At 31.3% G+C, this 17,904-nt stretch overlaps 2 protein-coding genes across 3 annotated transcripts; both read left to right on the top strand.

The window, feature by feature from the left end:
• The first annotated feature begins 2,817 nt into the window (after nt 1-2,817).
• LOC112491651 (MADS-box protein defh21) lies at nt 2,818-5,909 on the top strand. The gene is made up of 7 exons (XM_025073734.3): nt 2,818-2,928; nt 3,419-3,647; nt 4,384-4,465; nt 4,742-4,906; nt 5,116-5,157; nt 5,278-5,319; nt 5,443-5,909. The coding sequence occupies exons 2-7, from the start codon at nt 3,460-3,462 to the stop codon at nt 5,719-5,721; spliced, it is 798 nt and encodes a 265-aa protein (XP_024929502.2). The 5' UTR covers nt 2,818-2,928; nt 3,419-3,459; the 3' UTR covers nt 5,722-5,909.
• Nucleotides 5,910-6,455: 546 nt separating this feature from the next.
• On the top strand, nt 6,456-16,204 carry LOC107420960 (uncharacterized). Of its 2 annotated transcripts, XM_016030070.4 has the most exons (15): nt 6,456-6,791; nt 6,872-6,905; nt 7,080-7,142; nt 7,212-7,322; nt 7,407-7,543; nt 7,656-7,805; nt 8,929-9,030; nt 10,012-10,176; nt 10,352-10,462; nt 11,587-11,684; nt 12,622-12,745; nt 12,915-13,004; nt 13,826-13,870; nt 14,830-15,150; nt 15,897-16,204. In XM_016030070.4, exons 1-15 carry the CDS (start codon nt 6,744-6,746, stop codon nt 15,924-15,926), a joined length of 1,629 nt encoding a protein of 542 aa, XP_015885556.2. In that variant the 5' UTR covers nt 6,456-6,743; the 3' UTR covers nt 15,927-16,204. The 2 variants fall into 2 exon arrangements, with proteins under 2 accessions (XP_015885556.2, XP_015885548.2); XM_016030062.4 differs by having other exon boundaries at nt 7,080-7,322.
• The last annotated feature ends 1,700 nt before the right edge of the window (nt 16,205-17,904 follow it).

Raw genomic sequence — 17,904 nt, forward strand, 5'->3', positions numbered from 1 at the left:
TAGTTAAAATTTGAGAAAAGCCAAAAAATACATATTCATGTATCGGGTTGTAGGGCTATGGAAAAATGAATACTAATAAAAAAAATCCTAAATCCGCCCTAGTTGGATTGATTTTGGGCTTTTTTTTGAAATTGATATTGCTAAGTTGGAAATTAATTATTTTTAGAAACACGTGATTGATTGTTTTTGAGTTATAATGGGGTATTTGTCAATTTCATTCGACCTCTATGTCCCAAAAAACCACCATTTGTCCTCTCCTTTTCGATTAAGTCAAGGACCATGTGAAGACTGATGTTCCATTATTGAAGTAGACGTAAAACTGATTCCAGTTTTAGGGCCCCCCCCCCCCCCCCCCCCCCCCCCCCCAAAAAAAAAAAGAAAATCTTGATATTGTTTTTATTAGTGATTTTGATTCCTCAACTATGCTTTAATAATTAATCCATGTCGATGATGATGGTGGAATATGCCTCACTTTCATCTTTCAGAAAAAAATGATATTCACAAAATTTATCATAGCAATTAAATACTTAGTTTCAAAAGCGTTTAATTTTCAGTGGGATTTGGATTATATTGAGGGCCTTTATCTGGATGGATTTTGGATTTGAAGAAAATAATCTGACACTCCAACAATATTTATCAATATACAATTACAATGTTGTGGTCAATTTGCCATCTGACAAGAAAAAGAGAAGGGGAAGAAGAGATTGTGGAATTAATGCAATAGGAATCGACAAATGGTAAATCATTATATTTCCACAAAGATCCAGGACAAGTTGCCACTGGGGGACCACCAAGGTCTTGTTATTTCCATTAGTGGAAACTCCTACAACCAGCCAACAAAAAAAAAAAAAAAAACTAGGGTTTGTGGATTCAATTATTCGTTGCCAGCCATCTTAACAAAATACATACTTGCATGTCATACATGAATATATAGAGTGGATCCAGAAATTTTGTTGATCTACCATAGAAGAACACCTTTTTTCAATGGAAGATTTTTTATTTTTTGTTTTTATCTATGTGATAAACACCATACAACTACTTAAATTCAATCACTAATTCACTATAAATACAATGACCTTGATAAAATTAACCCGGCCAATTAAGGGCCAACTATATATTAAAGGAAGACCGAAGTAAATTTAAAGGAATATATATTTGATAACAAGTTAAGTTTCACTTATTACCAAAAGATTTATAAAAAAAAAAAAAAAAAAAAACCCAAGTTGAGTTTCACAAGAAAACCATCCACAGGAATTAAGATGTTTCCTGGAAGTAGAAGGTCCAAAAGTGTGAACAGAGGTGCATGTGATCACAAACTGGTCCAAGCTTTAATTTCCATCAATTTTCCATTATGACTAAGCAGCCCATCACCCTAAAACAGATAATATTCAGTCTTTGAAAATCTTTCCGAATTTGGAAAAATTCATAAATTAAGGTCGTAGATTGTCAGATAAGAGTGAGACAGCATGACATCACTTTGTCGCATGATTGGAAATTACTTGTATACCACCAGTGGCAGTGGCTGTGCCGAGGCTTTTTTGCTGTTTCATTTGTGGAAGCCATGCAGCAAGTAAATATGCAATGTCCATTTGTTCCCCTTGACATTAATCGTAATTAGATGCTATAACCAAATTAATTAGAGAAATTAGTTTGGTTAAATTAACCTATCAATTAGGGTTTATTTTATCTATCATTGTTATTATTTTTTTGACTTCGCAGACAAATTATTTTATTAAAAGAAGCTCATTTTATTGATGTCAACAGAAAAAAAAAAAGAAAAAGATAATTTTTATTTATATTGCTAGCCAAATAATTACCAATTAATTTATCAAAAGAATAAGTTATTTATTCTCATCATTGTTGTGATAAATATTTTGATAAAATTACTAAAATTTTGATAATAAGCAAAGTAATTTTATATATGTTTGTGAACACAAAAGGAAGAATCATTATAGACTATTAATGAAATTTTAAAAAGTCACTTGAGAAACCATCAACTAATTTAGAAAAAATATTTGATAGTATAATCAATTCCTAGGCACTATGCTTTATTAATTTGAACATGAGATCATTAATTAATGGGCAAGCAATTCCTGGTTCAATGAGAGATACGTTTGTGGCATGTGTGCGTAAATAGATGCTTGATAATATTATTTGAATTTAAATATTAAAACGGATTTGAAATTTTTAGTATTTAAAGCATAAAATATCCCTCATTTTGTAACGTTAGGAATTCTCACTAGCTATGAAAAGATCAAGCAGGCATAAACCCCAATTAGTCTCCATATATATATATATATATAAATTGAGTATACACAAATGTTGGCTATGTAAAATTAAAGCAAAATTAAGCAATTTCCTTGATCCTTGAAGTATTGTATAGTGCCAAATTGTCCAATTTCTTAAATTTAATTTGTATTAGAATTTGAAAAAACTGATCCACTAATATTTAAATTTGCTATGTACATTAATAATATATGTCTAAATTTAATTTTATCCTAAAAAAATTGATAAAATAAATTTATCAATTCAGATGTAATTTTTTAACGAATTGATAAAATAACGATATTACATAAAATCAATTGGTTTCTTTTATTTTCTATAATCTTCTGTTTATGTTTTAATATTTTAAAATCTACTTTGATATGGTCAATAAAATTTAGAGTGTACTCGGAGTACTGCTAATGAAGACAAAGACGAAGACATGGGATCTAGATCCCCACATGGTTAGCCTTGGCCTGCTGGTTAATGTAAGACAGAGCTGGCAAGTTTGTAAATATTAGGCAACAGTATGGGCCATTTCCTAAGGTAAAATGAGCTAAATATGGAGAGTTGAGTTGATCAGCTCTCTAGCTGCTTGGTATTCATGATCTCCAAACGACCAAACCTTCTAATCCAAGAAAGCAAAAGCAAAAGAAAGACCTGCAGGTAATAAAGCTATACCAATTTCTAAACCAAACCCACTTCCATTTTCTCTTCCTTTCCTCTCTCTCTCTATTGTTTTGCAGTGTTCAAAAATTGATTATACAATATAATTATATATATATATATACACACACACACACACACCATCTTTAGGGTTTTTAGAAAGCAAAGTTTCCACTACTGATCGTAAAGCAGTTCTTATTAATTTGTTTATAGTTCTACAACCCCATTTAATTCTCATCCAGAAAGGGAAATCAAACAAGTAATACTATACTCTTACAGCTTTCTCCTAATCTCAACATTTTTTTTTTCTTTTTTAAATTATGCACTCTATTTGCCGTTTTTATAGGTGGCTAATTGTTGGGTGTTTTTGTTTCCTTTTGATATATATATATATATATATATATATGTAAATCGGGATTTTTTTATTTTTATTTTTTATTGAGAACTGAAAACAGCAGAAAACTAATTGCTTTTCTTTTTTGACTAAAAGATAAAAGAAAATAAAAAGTTTTTTAAGTTAGAAATCAGTAAATGGGTCGTGGGAAGATTTCAATCACAAGGATAGATAACAAGACCACAAGGCAAGTTACTTTCTCGAAACGCAGAGCAGGACTTTTGAAGAAGGCTCATGAACTTTCGGTGCTTTGCGATGCTCAGATCGGACTTATCATCTTCTCAGGCAATGGCAAGTTGTTTGAGTACTGCAGTGATACAACCAGGTGATCATGATGCAAACTTATTAGGTTTAATTTGCTTTTTAATCTCCATATGATGATCTGCTTGATATTTTGCTCATGAATATTAAGTGTGCTTTTAGTTTCCATTTTCCAGGACTTGGGAGTAGAATTTATGTGGTCCAATTGATTAACCATGGATCTGATTTTAGTTTTCCAGTTTCCATATATATAGATCTTGCATATGTAGTTAACTATATAGTTAGCTAGGCTTTCTTGTGATATAATATAGTATTATAAGGTTCCAATTGCATTCATTTGTATTTGGATTCCTCTTCCTTTTTATTAAGACATATTTATAATCTTATAGTACATATATATCCTCCATTTTTATGGCATGATATATGTATTTAATTAACAAGGTAAAAGCAAATCATTTCATGGATGAAGTTTAATTTTGTTTTTTATTTTATTTTTTGAAGAAATTGTTGATTTCAAGTACTTAATTTTTCTGATCATTTACACATATTAAAGCTATACATATTATTTACAATGCTAGATATAAAATTATTTCAAATTTACAAACATATATTTTTAGGAGTACAATGAAAATTAAGTATGTTATTTTTCTTTGGCAGATATATATGTGTTCAAGTCAAATATTAAATATTGAATGTGCAAACTAACCAAATTGAATCAGCTATCCAAAAAATATTAATTTTGATGATCCTTTGTCTATATATTAATTGATCAATAATATAAATTATTGATTGTTTCACAGTATGGAGCAGCTCATAAGAAGGTACCAGATTGAAACAGCAGGGATGTCATCACGAATAATTCAGGCGCAGCACTATGACACTGTATAAAAATTGCTAGTTTTCTACACTTCTCATTTTATTTTAGTTATTTAATTTCCTTAAATTATTACACACCTCATGATATATTTGCTGTTCATATATATACGCATTTACTATACGCATGCATGGTTTATTTAACAGGTAAATATTATATTAATTCCATTAATATATTAAGTCCCTTGTTATTTCCATATATATATATATATATATGTATGATTAGTCTTAGTAAATTCCCAGCCAAATAATACTTAATAAAAGAAAAACAATATAATTTTGCAGGAACAAATGCATGGTGAACTGACAAAAATAAGAAAAGATACCCGTGATCTTGAACTGAGCCTGAAACTCTACACCGGTGAGGATTTGAGCTTCGCAAGATTTGATGAGTTGGAACAACTTGAGCATCAGCTGGAGCATTCTCTACACAAAGTTCGATATCGCAAGGTACATATATATATATATATATATACATAGACATATATATATATATATATACATAGACATATATATATATATGTGTATATATATATATATGTGTGTGTGTGTGTGTGTGTGTGTGTGTGTGTGTGTGTGTGTATATCAGTTGCATAGCCACACTGTTTGTATCTTTTCCTTATTATAATATCTGGACTGTGTGATTGGACTTTGTACAGATGGAGATTTTACAGCAGCAAATGGACAACCTTACAAGGAAGGTAAGAAATCAAAAAACCCTGACACAGAGCTACTCATATATCTTTCTTTTTCTCTATAATTTATAGATCGATTTCATAGATGAGGATCTAATTCTGTTTTTGATCTGTGACATTAACTAGGAGCAAATGCTGGAAGATGAAAATAGCCAAATGTGCCATCTGGTAAGTATGAGCTTTTATTCGATTACAAATTAGTAGCTAGCAAAAACAACTTGCCGCGAGCTCTTTAATTATATATATGAATTAATGTTTTGCATAATAATAATATTAATGTACAAATTGTAGATAAACGAACATCATGAGGCAGCAATGGAGCATCATCATCATCAGCTGGCAATGGTAGCAAAGTGTGGGCAGGAACATGGATATGGACATGATCATCATCATCATCATGTGTTGGAGGAGTTTCCATTTGGTGGTGAAGAGGAAGCAAGTAGTATTCTTCAGCTTGCTACTACTAGTGGTGCTACTCCGCCACCAAACTTTTACCCACCACCACTACCATTTCGTCTGCAGCCTACTCAACCCAACCTTCAAGATTTTACTCTTAATCCATCCAACTAAATTAGGGAATACCATCTCACACCCTATAATATATTGTCTAATCCCACTTATATAAATTTAAACACATTAATTACTTTTTCTTTTTGAATTTTATGGTGCATTTTTTACTACAAAAATTAAGATGTTAATAGTTTAATTTGAGGATTGAATTCTATGGTATTAATTATATCTTTGGGACACTTGTTTGCTCCTTGGTTGCTAATGGTGTTTACTATTAACGTATGCTTTATTAGCTCGTTTGAAGAGTTATTGAAGGATCAATAATGGTTTCTTGTAATTAACATTGATGCACCAATTTCTTGCAACCATAAAATATATATATATATATATATATATTTTTTTTTTTTCAAGACAGGATCCAAACTCTCTTTGTAGGAAGATTGATAATATCATATCTTGAATTTAAAATTTAAAAATGATTATTAATGCTTATCCTAAATTAGATTGTTATAAAATTTAAATAAATATTGTTTATAATGAAGACATAAAAAGAATATATAAATATTTGATCTAAATTTGAAGTTTGATTCATATAAAATAAAAATAAAAACAAAATAATAGTAACCCAAATCTAACTGAATAACAAATAAAAAAATAAAAGATAAATGAAGAAAAAGAATAAATGGAATCGACATTTTGATTCTTTTTAGGAAAAATGAGAAAAGATGAAAAGAAAAAGACACATTTTTTTGTTGTCTTTTGGGGGTTGGGAAAAAGAAAGCGAAGAAAAGAAAACGAGGGAAAAAAAAAAAAAAAAAAAGAAAAAAAAGAAAACAGAAAAGACGGCTGGTGGCTCCTATTGAGCAGCGACAAACCTCGATTTTCGGAAATTCAACAACCAATAATCCCATTCCCTTCCTTCTCACCCTCCTCAACAACATTCAACAAATAACACCCTTCTTCTTCTTCTTCTAAATACATACACTCATTCATCATGCCCTAGCTTCCTCTTCTATTTCTATATATAATATGAAGCAGCAGCAGTAGCAGAGCAGAGCTGACTAATAGCTTTTCCCATTCTCATGGCCTACTTTCGCAGGCTTCTTCTTCCTCTTCGCTCTTCCCTTCACGTATCTATTTCTCTCTTTCCTCTTTTTTTCTTTTTATTTTCTCTGCCATTCTCTGATTCATCTCTTCTCTTCTATCGCAGAGGTCGAGCTTTCCATTTCATGGACATGGAGAAGGTTTTTTTTTTTTTTGGCTTATTTCTCTGTCTTTCTGAATTTATCACTGTACAAAATTTTTATATACGTTTAGAAATGAATGTTCATGTATCTACCAAAAATTCTTATAGGATTGAGTTTGAGTTCATGAATATATACATATAAATTATTTTTTTGGTCTTAATTTTTAATTAGGATGCGGAGGAAGCTGTAGGAGTTACGGTTCAATTGCTTTATCCGAGCAACCGATGATGAAAAGTGAGAGTGGATATAATAATAACAATAATAATAATAATAATAATAATAATCCAGAGGAAGTAGATGCAGTGCTTCACGATGATGAGATTGAGAAGATTCGCCAAGAATTCATTGCCGCCAAAAAGAGTTTCCTTAAGATCCCTGAGGCTCTCAAAGAAATGCCAAAGATGAATCCCAAAGGTATTATTCTCTGACCACCACCCCTTGAATTCATTGTGTCACAATTTTTATATTCATTATAAGTATTTTTGAACTGAAATTTAGGGATTTATGTGAATAAGAATTTGAGGTTGGACAATGTTCAAGTTTACGGATTCGATTACGACTACACATTGGCACATTACTCCACAAATTTACAGAGCTTGATATACGATCTTGCAAAAGAGCATTTGGTTAACGAGGTTGGCTTTTAGGCTTTTTTTTGTTCATTTGAGCTGACACCTGATAGATGAAGTTTATGGGCTTGTGCTTGTACGTATGGTTAACTGCGTATTTTGCCTGTCCTTCTTTCAGTTTCGCTATCCTAAGATTTGTGCGGAATTTAAGTATGATCCAACTTTTCCCATCAGAGGATTGTACTATGATAAGCTCAAAGGGTGTCTCTTGAAGTTGGATTTCTTTGGAACAATAGAGCCAGATGGATGTTACTTTGGTCGTCGCAAGGTACCTTGGATTAAGTATTTTTGACAATAATGTTTCCCTCATTGTCTATTAAAATTCTACAACTGAAAGTTTGTGGAAAATGGTTCTTGTATCTAGTGCCTAGGTTCTTCTCGATGCTTTTGAAGTAGGTGTTTACCAGGATCATAAACAACAACGAAAATTTAAAAAATAAAATGAAGGTATATAATTTTTGCATGCAACGAGAAGACTTTGGTATAGAACTAAAAGTATGATTGATGATTAAGATGTCCTCACCATTGAAAAGGCCCCAAATGCAAAAACCTCTTTGGAAGAAGTTCATCTTAGTGTCGTTATGCTTCACCTGCATTTAGTCTGACTTATACGCAGTCTGGACATTTTTCTTGGAGCCACTTGCTGGGAACATCAAATTTTGATCTCAAAATCAGCTGCATGAGAAAATCCATTAATTTTTAGAGCTTGTTGTACAGGTCATGAGGGAATTGCTATCATTGACCTCTCAAGGCTTAAAGAAATGGGGTTATGCAATCAAAACTTAAATGTTACCAATTATTATGCAATCAAAACTCAAATTTTACCAATTAAGGAAGTGCTTATAGGGGCTTACTCCATGGGTGTTACGTTTGTCCCATCTTGTCTATAGGATGCAATAGGAGTGGAAATGTTTCTTTTATTTATTCAAAGATTCTTTCTTGACTACTTTTTGATATAGTTAAATATACGTTCTCTTATACAGGATAGGAGTGTTTGGTTCACAAGCCTATAACCATATTTCATGTTCATCCTTACACCTCCATCTTGTTGGATAACAATTCTGGAACTGAGTATGGATTTCGTTTTAGGAAAAAAAAAATGGACTCTATAGATCATCAATATTGCCTAACTTTTTTATTTATGGGTATATATTCAAAACATAGCTCTGCAGTTATCTTTTAGCTTTTGCTTTGCATACTTAATTGAATTTCCATTTTCAACTCATTATAATTCATCAATCTGTTATATGTGGCTATTCCTTTCAAATAAGAAACACATTGGCTGCCCTCAGGTCAACTATTTTTGCATGCATTTCCTTAGCCAATTGAAAAGATTTTGATAAATTCATTTTTTTTCCCCTTTTCTTATAGTGTTTATTTACTAATTGCAGCTGAGCAGGAAGGAAATAGCAGAGATATATGGCACTCGACATATTGGCCGTGATCAAGCACGGGGGCTTGTTGGTCTGATGGATATCTTTTGCTTTAGTGAGGTTAGTTTTACTGTTTTTGGTATAATCCTTACCCAAGACTGTAAATATGGTTACACCTGTATTGGAGCTCATTTGAACATGTTGGCAGTAGACAGAGCTCCAACATGCATTTGAGACATTACTAAGGAACATGAACAATATATTATTAATGTGGATGGAAGTTTGCACATGACCCTGGTGGGTAATATCTTCCGGTCTAGGAATAATTTGCAGAGAGGAAGAAAGGGCTGTGGACATATTACTTAGAATGTATTACAATATGTCACTATCTCTACCTCTCTCTCTCTCTCTCTCTCTCTCTCTCTCTCTACACCTTTTGCTGAATATATGTGTGCGAATTAGTCCTATCGCTACATTGATGGCACTTTAAAGTAGCATGTATTTTCCATTTGTTCTAGTTCTAGATAGACACCCTTTTTAAAGGCCCCAGATTTATATTTCTTTGTCATTCACATGGCCAAATGAGTGTTAGCAATCTTAATTTGCCTGTATAAGTTATCATATTGTGCCATTGTGTATTTGAAGGCAGCTGATATCTGGCTTGCATAAGAAGGAATAAACCTAGCAAACCACATTTTATGTAGTCATGGATAACAATCTCATAGATACTTTATGCTCTTCTTCGTACTAAAAGTATTAAATGAACTTAAATTCCCACTATACTCTGAAATATTCTTAAAGAGTAATTCAAAAGCAGTCTAGGTTTCCTGTAGAGATGATCAACAAAGTGAAAGTGAAGGTTGAAGGGGAAGGGTGGGCCACAACTGTAGTTTTCTTTGTATGAATTTTAAGTTTGAAACTATTTCTAATATGAAATATATTGCAAGTTAAATTCTTAGGATGTCAGTAAGCTCATTTTCAGGTGCACTTAAGCTTTTGTAGCAGCTAGCAAATAAAATTCAGTATTGTCAATTTCTTTCTCATTTTTGGATGTCAATTTCTTTCTTTTTAACCCCTGCATTTTCTGTGGCTACTTTGCAGGCATGCCTCATCGCAGATATTGTGCAACATTTTGTTGATGCTAAGCTGGAATTTGATGCTGGTTATGTCTATCAAGATGTAAATCGTGCAATTCAGTATGTCCACCAAAGTGGCTTGGTTCATGGAGGAATTCTTTCTGATCCTAACAGATACCTTGTTAAAAATGTAGGGTCTTACTATTTATTGAATTTTCTTGTGTTTTGGCTATATGAAGTGATATGATGGGTTTGGCTTTATAATTTTAAATTAAAATTATTGTAACATCTTTTCAGTTACCAATTTAATCTTATTACTCTTCTTTACACGTTAATTATTCTTAATGTGAGGAAAAAATTTTCAGGGTCAGCTTTTACGCTTTCTAAAGATGCTGAGGGAAAAGGGGAAAAAGCTATTCTTGCTCACTAACTCACCATATTACTTTGTGGATGGAGGGATGCAATTTATGTTGGAGGTAATTTAAATCACAAGAAATTTTGCACAATGATTTTTCAACATTCTATCACTATTACTTTTGTGGCCTTAATATAAGTGGATGATAGAGATTGCTCGTTTTGTCAAGCTAATTAGATTTTTGTTTTGTTTCACTTTGATAAAGATAACTGTTATCGTTCAAACTTAGAAATTTGAAAGATAAGTCTTTGGCTTTATTGTATCATTTCTATATTATTGTGCACTTGTCCAGTGATTTAATATGTGTTCACTTTTTACTTTTTGATCCATTGTTGTTCTCATTAAATCTATTTTCATCTTTCAATCAACCTACCATGTTTTTACCTATGTTTTTTGGTTTATGCTTAGCATTATGATTTACAAAACTTGATAAAAGAATGCTTCTGAGTATACTAAAAAAAATTCAAAATTGAGAGGATTTTGATTTAGTTACATCATCTTTGGTAAATGTAGGATAGCAGCATATATTATATGAATATTGTTGCATAACTGTCTTTCCTACCTATATGAAGTATGTGATTGAAAAGGATATACTAATTAAGAGTTCTAGGCTCTCTCTCTCTCTCTCTCAGAAAAATAGACATGAAATTAAAATGCATAATTTTAGGAATTTGTTCCCTTGTCATCCTACACTTTAAAATTGTATTAAAGCGTGTAGAATGCATTAAAGATTGGAGATTATGTTTTTCAATGGTATTATAGAATTCATTACATGCTAGGCTGGTTTTCTCTGTCATGTGATTCCTCGAATTATATTAATTTGTAATATACTTCTCAGTTAGTATGATTGGAGATAATTATTTATTTAAATTCAGCATATATGTCCTCAGTGATCAGATGTAATATGTTTTGATTTGAAAGCCAACTTGTAACTTGTTCAGAAGCCAAGGGATGCACTGGTATCCCGTCTTAAAATTGCATGTGGAGCCTTTTACATGTATGTGACATGTGAGTTTGATAACCCAATGCTTTGGCACTCAATTGTTAACCACTTTAACATTGTTTACATGTGAGCTTCATGTGAGATATGCATGTCCATATTTTTGCATTATGTATTTAAGCCATTGTTTTGATGTTTTTTGTTATTGTCATTGAATATGTCAGTCGGTATTGGTTTCTTGATAGGATTCTATGGGTCAAAGAGACTCTTGGAGAGAACTTTTTGATGTTGTAATAGCTAAAGCAAAGAAGCCAGAATTCTACACATCTGAGCATCCATTCCGGTACTATCCTTTAGCTTGCTTTGCTGTCCATTCTGGTTTCTTTTCATCGGCCTCTTTTTTGTCGTCTTTTCCATTTGCGCTAAAATAGATTTCAAAACTAATTATTATAGTCCCTACATTCATAAGAGTAATGATTACGCTATAGTATTTTTTTTCATTGTTCTGATAATTCTAATGAAGGAGGACTTATTTTGGAATTTTAATCCTCACATGACTGATGAGGTCTGATTGATAGACCATACCTTTTGCTGTGAAATTTTCGTGGCTGGGGGGTTTACCATGACAAAAGGTACTTAAAAAAAAAAAAAAAAAAAAAAAAAGAAAAAAAGTATACACAAAAGAAATAGAAATAAAATAGTGATTGGCCATACCCATAGATATCGGTGTCAATTAGCTGCTCAAGAAGGTTAACCAGAAATTCATATCTGGTGTTCACTTTCAAAGATTTTCCTTTTTCTTTGATTGTTTCTAAATTGGAAAGATGTCATGGTTGGCTGATGTGTTCATAAGTCTTATTATTGTCCTAATGTTAAAGTTTTGTTTTTTGCTGTATTTTTGTTTTTGAGGATTTCCAATCCTTTCCTCTATGCTTTATATCAATTTCCCATCAATAAAAGGTCATTTGATATAATATATATATATATATATATATATGGTGTATGCTTTTGAAATGAAAATATTTAAATATATTATCTCTCTGAATTATAAGCTTAATTCATAACACATATTGCTTTTAGAAAGTGTTGTTTGGTCTTGAATTTTTGTTAATCTTTTCTCTAAAGGTAATGTTTGCTTATGTTCCTTTTTTTTTTCTTTTTTTTTTTTGGGTAATGAATATTTGCTTATGTTCTCAGTTTCAATTATACATTAAATAATATTCAAATATTTAATGCTGATCTGTCCTCTGTTCTATTTTCCGGAACGAACCTCCATTAAGTTGTTATGACACAGAGAAAGACACATTAGCATTCACAAAGGTGGATACATTTCTTCCAAATAAAATATATTACCATGGATGCCTTAAATCCTTCCTCCAGATTACAAAGTGGAATGGCCCAGAGGTGCATCTAAACTGTGATCTACTTCTGAATTTGAATAATTCATGCTTTTTGTTGAATGAACTGAGAATTGGAAGACTTTAATCAGTATTTTTATTCAAGCCTTTGAAATTAATGTTTTTTGTTTTTGCACCAATTTGAAACTGAGCTCAACCTTACCTCTCCTTGTCAGGTGATATACTTTGGAGATCATCTATTTAGTGATCTGAGAGGGCCTTCAAAAGCTGGTTGGCGTACTGCTGCTATCATCCATGAACTTGAAGTAAGTCACCTGTCATGCTCCTTTCAAAATTAATGCTGAAGGTTTAATTCTTGTGCCTTTCAATGATGATAATATTGTGTTGCTTTTGCCTACGTCTTCATTATTTGTGGAGAATAATATCATATCACATAAATCTTATTTCCCATATGCAAAATAGATGTTGGTGATGTTACATTCATTATTGCCTTAACTATTGAACTAGGCTTCCCCTTTTCAATTTTCATTCTTTTCTTTTTTAATGTGGTTCTGCTCAATCACTTGTAATACTTCAATGCATTTTCCAGATTGCTGCACTTAAGTCCATAATGTTATTAGATTGTTCTCCTGCCAAATCATGCTTAGGATGTGGCCGATGCGTTCACAAGTAGTGAACTTAGACTGGTATTGGGGACCCAATATAATTTTGAGGTGTGTAACATGGATATGAGGTTCCTAGGATTAAAAAGGTCAAGTACTAATGTTATTTTTGTGTAGCAACAGCTCTGCTTTGTGATAATTACAGGTTTTCTTTGTAGAGTTCCAAAGAGCATGGATAGGATTTTGTATCAATACAAAGAAAGAGATGTTGAACTTGGGTTAGTCTGTGTGATTTTTGTATTACAAATACATTAGTCAATGCATAATGCATTATTGTCAAAGAACAAATTATCAAAATTACAAGTTATAACCATGTTAGGGGTAATATTGATGTGCTTGTGCTTTTCAGGTTTTTATTGCTGATCTGAGTTCCATGTGTCTTTCTTTCCAAATATTTATGAAATTTAAGTATGCTCTTCTTTTGTATATTATGATATCATAAGATGTGTTGGTAATAATTGCAGAGTGAAATCCACACACAAAATGAGGATGCTTACCGTTTTGAACAGGTACATTTTATTCCATCTTTCCTTTTATGTTTTGTTGGCGTTTTTGAAATTCTGTTTCTTTTCATGCTTGATGAAAAAGGATCACTGCAGTTAAACTTGGTTAATTTGGAATATTAAGCTTTGTTGAATTGGGTCTATTGCATGTGCTGCACTTACATCTATTGACCATTTCTTGAAATCTTTTCTTTTTATTTTATAGAGTGTTCCTTTTTTATCTTTTAATACATTATGTATGTTTATTTTGACATCTTTTTAATTGGTTTTGGAATCATCCCTTCCACACATGCACAGGCATGAAAATTTTCATGAGCTCATATGTACCTTTGACTCTCGTGATTTTTAATTTTCCATGACCTATCAAGCAATTATCTGATTATCTCGTAGTGCCACTATATGATGTTACAAGGATATTATATTTAAATGCAATGAGGAAATTCGACATGCAGTATTTCTGGCTAAATGGGCCATATTAAAAGAATATATACAGTATGTGATTGCAAAAAGAGAAAAATGTGCACATACACCAAGATAAGTTTAAGGAGCTCAAGTTTTACTAAAGATGGATTGATTGTGAATGCTGGCCACTTTCTTATTTGTATTTTAATTACCATCATTACTACTACTGGGTATGTCATATGTGCCTGACACAGCACATTCATTTATTGAAAAGTGTATATTAAGTTTTGAGGCTTCTGTCTTGCAAACTTGCCAAACAAAGAGAGATTCTAAGAGTTCTTTGCTTTCTATTTGTCTGACACAGCTTCCTTGGTAAACTTAAGAAATGAATTAAATTTTGCTACTCTGTTTGAATATTTTTTTTTTTTATTTATTTATGTTTTTTTTGAAGAACAAACTGCTTTGTTCTGGTTGTCAATAATCTTTAAAATTACTTTTATTTTTTTTCCATACATTTATTTGAGTCCAATCTCATTCTTGCCTCTCATTCTCTATGGTGAAAGGCAAAATTTCATATAGTACAAGAATTGCTCGGTAAATTGCATGCAATTGTACCAAAGAATCAGCAAAGTGAAGCCTGTAAATTGCTGCTGGAGGATCTAAATGAAGAGAGGCAGAAAGCACGCCACAGAATGAGGGGAATGTTTAATAGATTTTTTGGAGCCACTTTTCTAACTGATACAGGTCAAGAATCTTCGTTTGCCTATCATATCCATCGATATGCAGATGTATATACCAGTAAACCAGAGAATTTTTTACTGTATTCACCTGAGGCATGGCTTCATGTACCCTTTGATGTCAAGATTATGCCACATCATTTGAAGGTAATCTGATTCTTCCCTGGAGAGAGAGAGAGAGAGAGAGAGAGAGAGAGAGAGTCATTTTTATCTTTTTCTGATATACAATAGTAAAGCTTCATAATGTTAGCTTCTTTATTCTCTGAATGTGGTATATAGTAATGTTGCAATTTTATTCATGATTGTTTTTTAGTTATTTAATTGTTACTCTATCTTTCTTGGATCTTGCTCACTCTGTGAGTTAAGTTATAACTAATCCCCTCTTCTATGCTATGAAGGATTGTTTAGAATGTGCCATAAACATTAGCACATAAAGATGTTTATATCTTCTCTCTTAAAATGTTCTTTCAACAAAATTGGAACCAATATGATTTGTAAACAATGGACCCTTAAACAAGTATATTGGGACTTTGGCATTTGTTTGCTTTTCTTAAGATTTTGGGTCCTACAAGATAATCTTTTAAATATCTTCTAATTTTCCAATATTTGTTTTATCATGATTCTTTAACAAGGGGTTCATTGTGTCTAGAGTCTTTATATATGAAAATAAGTTATGATTTGTCTACAATGCCGTGAATGAACATGCTACCTTCTTTTCAGGAAATTCTTTCTCCCATTTATGTGTATTAGCATTGATGTGGAGCATTTTCTATTTGCAGTTTTTAACATGTCTGTAGGCTATTTAGTATTAAGCAATTTGATTGTAGTAAGTTGTGAGATATATTTTTCTGGATTTTCAAGCTGCAGCTCATCTAAAACATACCTGCTTTCAGGTTCCCACAAGCTTGTTCAAGGACGAATGAATATAACTTTTCTACATTGGTTAGAGGTTAGCTATTTTGCACCTTCTCCAATTGCTTGATACCAAACGCGGTGAGTAAAGGTTGCACATTTGTTCCACGTTTCAAAAATAACACTACTGTAGTATCCATGCCTTAAAATCTTGGCCGGACATAAATGATAGAAATATTCATTGTAAAGTAAATGTGTAGAATGCACATTTTTTCATTCTTCCAATTTCATATTGGCGCCACAAAAAACTAGGGAAGAGCGAATGAGGAATTGTTTATTGCTTATATAACTACCTGTATTCTATGGTTTATTTCTTGCAATATTACTTGAAAGTATTTTTGGCCAATTTTTTTTAAGAAAATCAAAGTTTTCATTCATGACTATTTGGAGGTTGGAATCCACAGGGTGGGAGAAGGAAAAAATAATAAAGTACTTAATTTTTAGTTTTTTGGTTTAAAAGGATGTTTCGGATAAATTAAAAAGGGGAAAACGTGTATTTTTAGAAATCTCATATTTCCCAAAAAGACATGTAAGGAATTTAATTTCCTTTATTTATCTTTTCCTTAAATGAATTCCAAACTTCAAACCAAGGGTTAAACAAAAATTTTGTGCTTTAAAAGAGAGACTTGTAAGTATGTGAAAATTAGCAGGCAACAATTTATTTTCAAGGTCTTTGGGAGCTGATGTTAAAAGAGTCTCTAGCCATATGATACTATGATGATTGAGCTGATTCTATTGCAATTCAAGTCTTTGTTATTTTAGTAGATGTTATTGTAATTCAAGTTATAAAATGGAATTGTGATTTCATTTCAACTGTAATAAGCATCTGAGTGATTGGTTCCATTTGTAAGAGAATTTCTTGTTGCTTATTTTAACTATCTAATTTTGGTTGGGAAAGAAAAAAGAGCGACTTTTGTAGCTGGGTGATGTAGTTCCCAGATGCTAATGCTCATGAACCAAGCTGCTGAGGAAGCGTTGCCCACACAAAGATACCGACCTGGATTTGGCAGGGACCAGCTGATTCCCACATGCAACTGGAATAGGAGATTGGTTCAGGTTTCGTCTTCTCAAAGAAAGCATGGCCTTAGAGACCTTCTGGAATCTTGACTTGACCCACAATATCACAAATTAAATAACAGCCAAAAAATTAAAGAAGGTACGAAGCCTAATTAGTAAGCATTTATTTTTCCAAATGTTATTTTCTTTTCTATATAATGTTATGCACAACACAACCCTGTATGTAGTATTTTGCAAGCTATTAAGCGCATTTTTCTCCAGTATCACCCCTTTTTATGTGTATAAGTAATTAGGCGCATTCTTTTACCCAAAAAAAAAAAAAAAAAGGTAATTAACACATTTACCCAAAAAAAAAAATGTCTTATCATAATTTTATATTGGAGGTTTATCTCTAATTTCTAAAATAGAGATACATTTAGGGTGTATTTAATTTAGGATTTAAAGATTTTAAAAGTATTTAGAAGTTTAGAGGTATTCGATTTAAATTTTAAAATAATATATACAAATCCAATTATATTCAATTTAGATTTTAAAAATTTTTATAAAAATTTATTATAATTTAGATATATCCAATTAGAATTTTGTAGAATTCTTTTAAAATTTAATAATATCAAAAAAGTTATTGATTTTAAAAAGATTTAAAAAATAATAAATTTAAAAGGATTTTAATAGTAAATTTAAAAAGAAGATTGTCAATATGAATTTTAATATTAATTTTAAAAATTTTGTTAAATTCTTATAAATATTTTATAAAATGTATTAAATTTTATAATAATTTATTAAATTTTTTAAAATTTAAAATTTATTAAAATTTAAATTGAATATACCCGTAAAATTAAAATTATTGTGGGAAAAACAAAACTACACTAGACCATGCCCATTGTGTGAAGCTATATTTTACTAATATTGGTTTTAAGCACTTGTGGATGTAGATATGGGGTCTAAGTCAAAAGGATAATAATAATAATAACA

Source organism: Ziziphus jujuba, chromosome 1 (assembly GCF_031755915.1).
Source record: "Ziziphus jujuba cultivar Dongzao chromosome 1, ASM3175591v1".
NCBI classification, from domain to species: domain Eukaryota; kingdom Viridiplantae; phylum Streptophyta; class Magnoliopsida; order Rosales; family Rhamnaceae; genus Ziziphus; species Ziziphus jujuba.

Coding starts and splice junctions, on each gene's coding strand:
- LOC112491651 (XM_025073734.3), top strand. CDS start 3,460: ATGGGTCGTGGGAAGATTTCAATCACAAGGATAGATAACAAGACCACA. Junction 3,648..4,383: donor TACTGCAGTGATACAACCAG/GTGATCATGATG, acceptor ATTGTTTCACAG/TATGGAGCAGCTCATAAGAA. Junction 5,158..5,277: donor TGGACAACCTTACAAGGAAG/GTAAGAAATCAA, acceptor GACATTAACTAG/GAGCAAATGCTGGAAGATGA.
- LOC107420960 (XM_016030062.4), top strand. CDS start 6,744: ATGGCCTACTTTCGCAGGCTTCTTCTTCCTCTTCGCTCTTCCCTTCAC. Junction 7,544..7,655: donor AAGAGCATTTGGTTAACGAG/GTTGGCTTTTAG, acceptor TCCTTCTTTCAG/TTTCGCTATCCTAAGATTTG. Junction 12,746..12,914: donor CAAAGTGGAATGGCCCAGAG/GTGCATCTAAAC, acceptor TCTCCTTGTCAG/GTGATATACTTTGGAGATCA.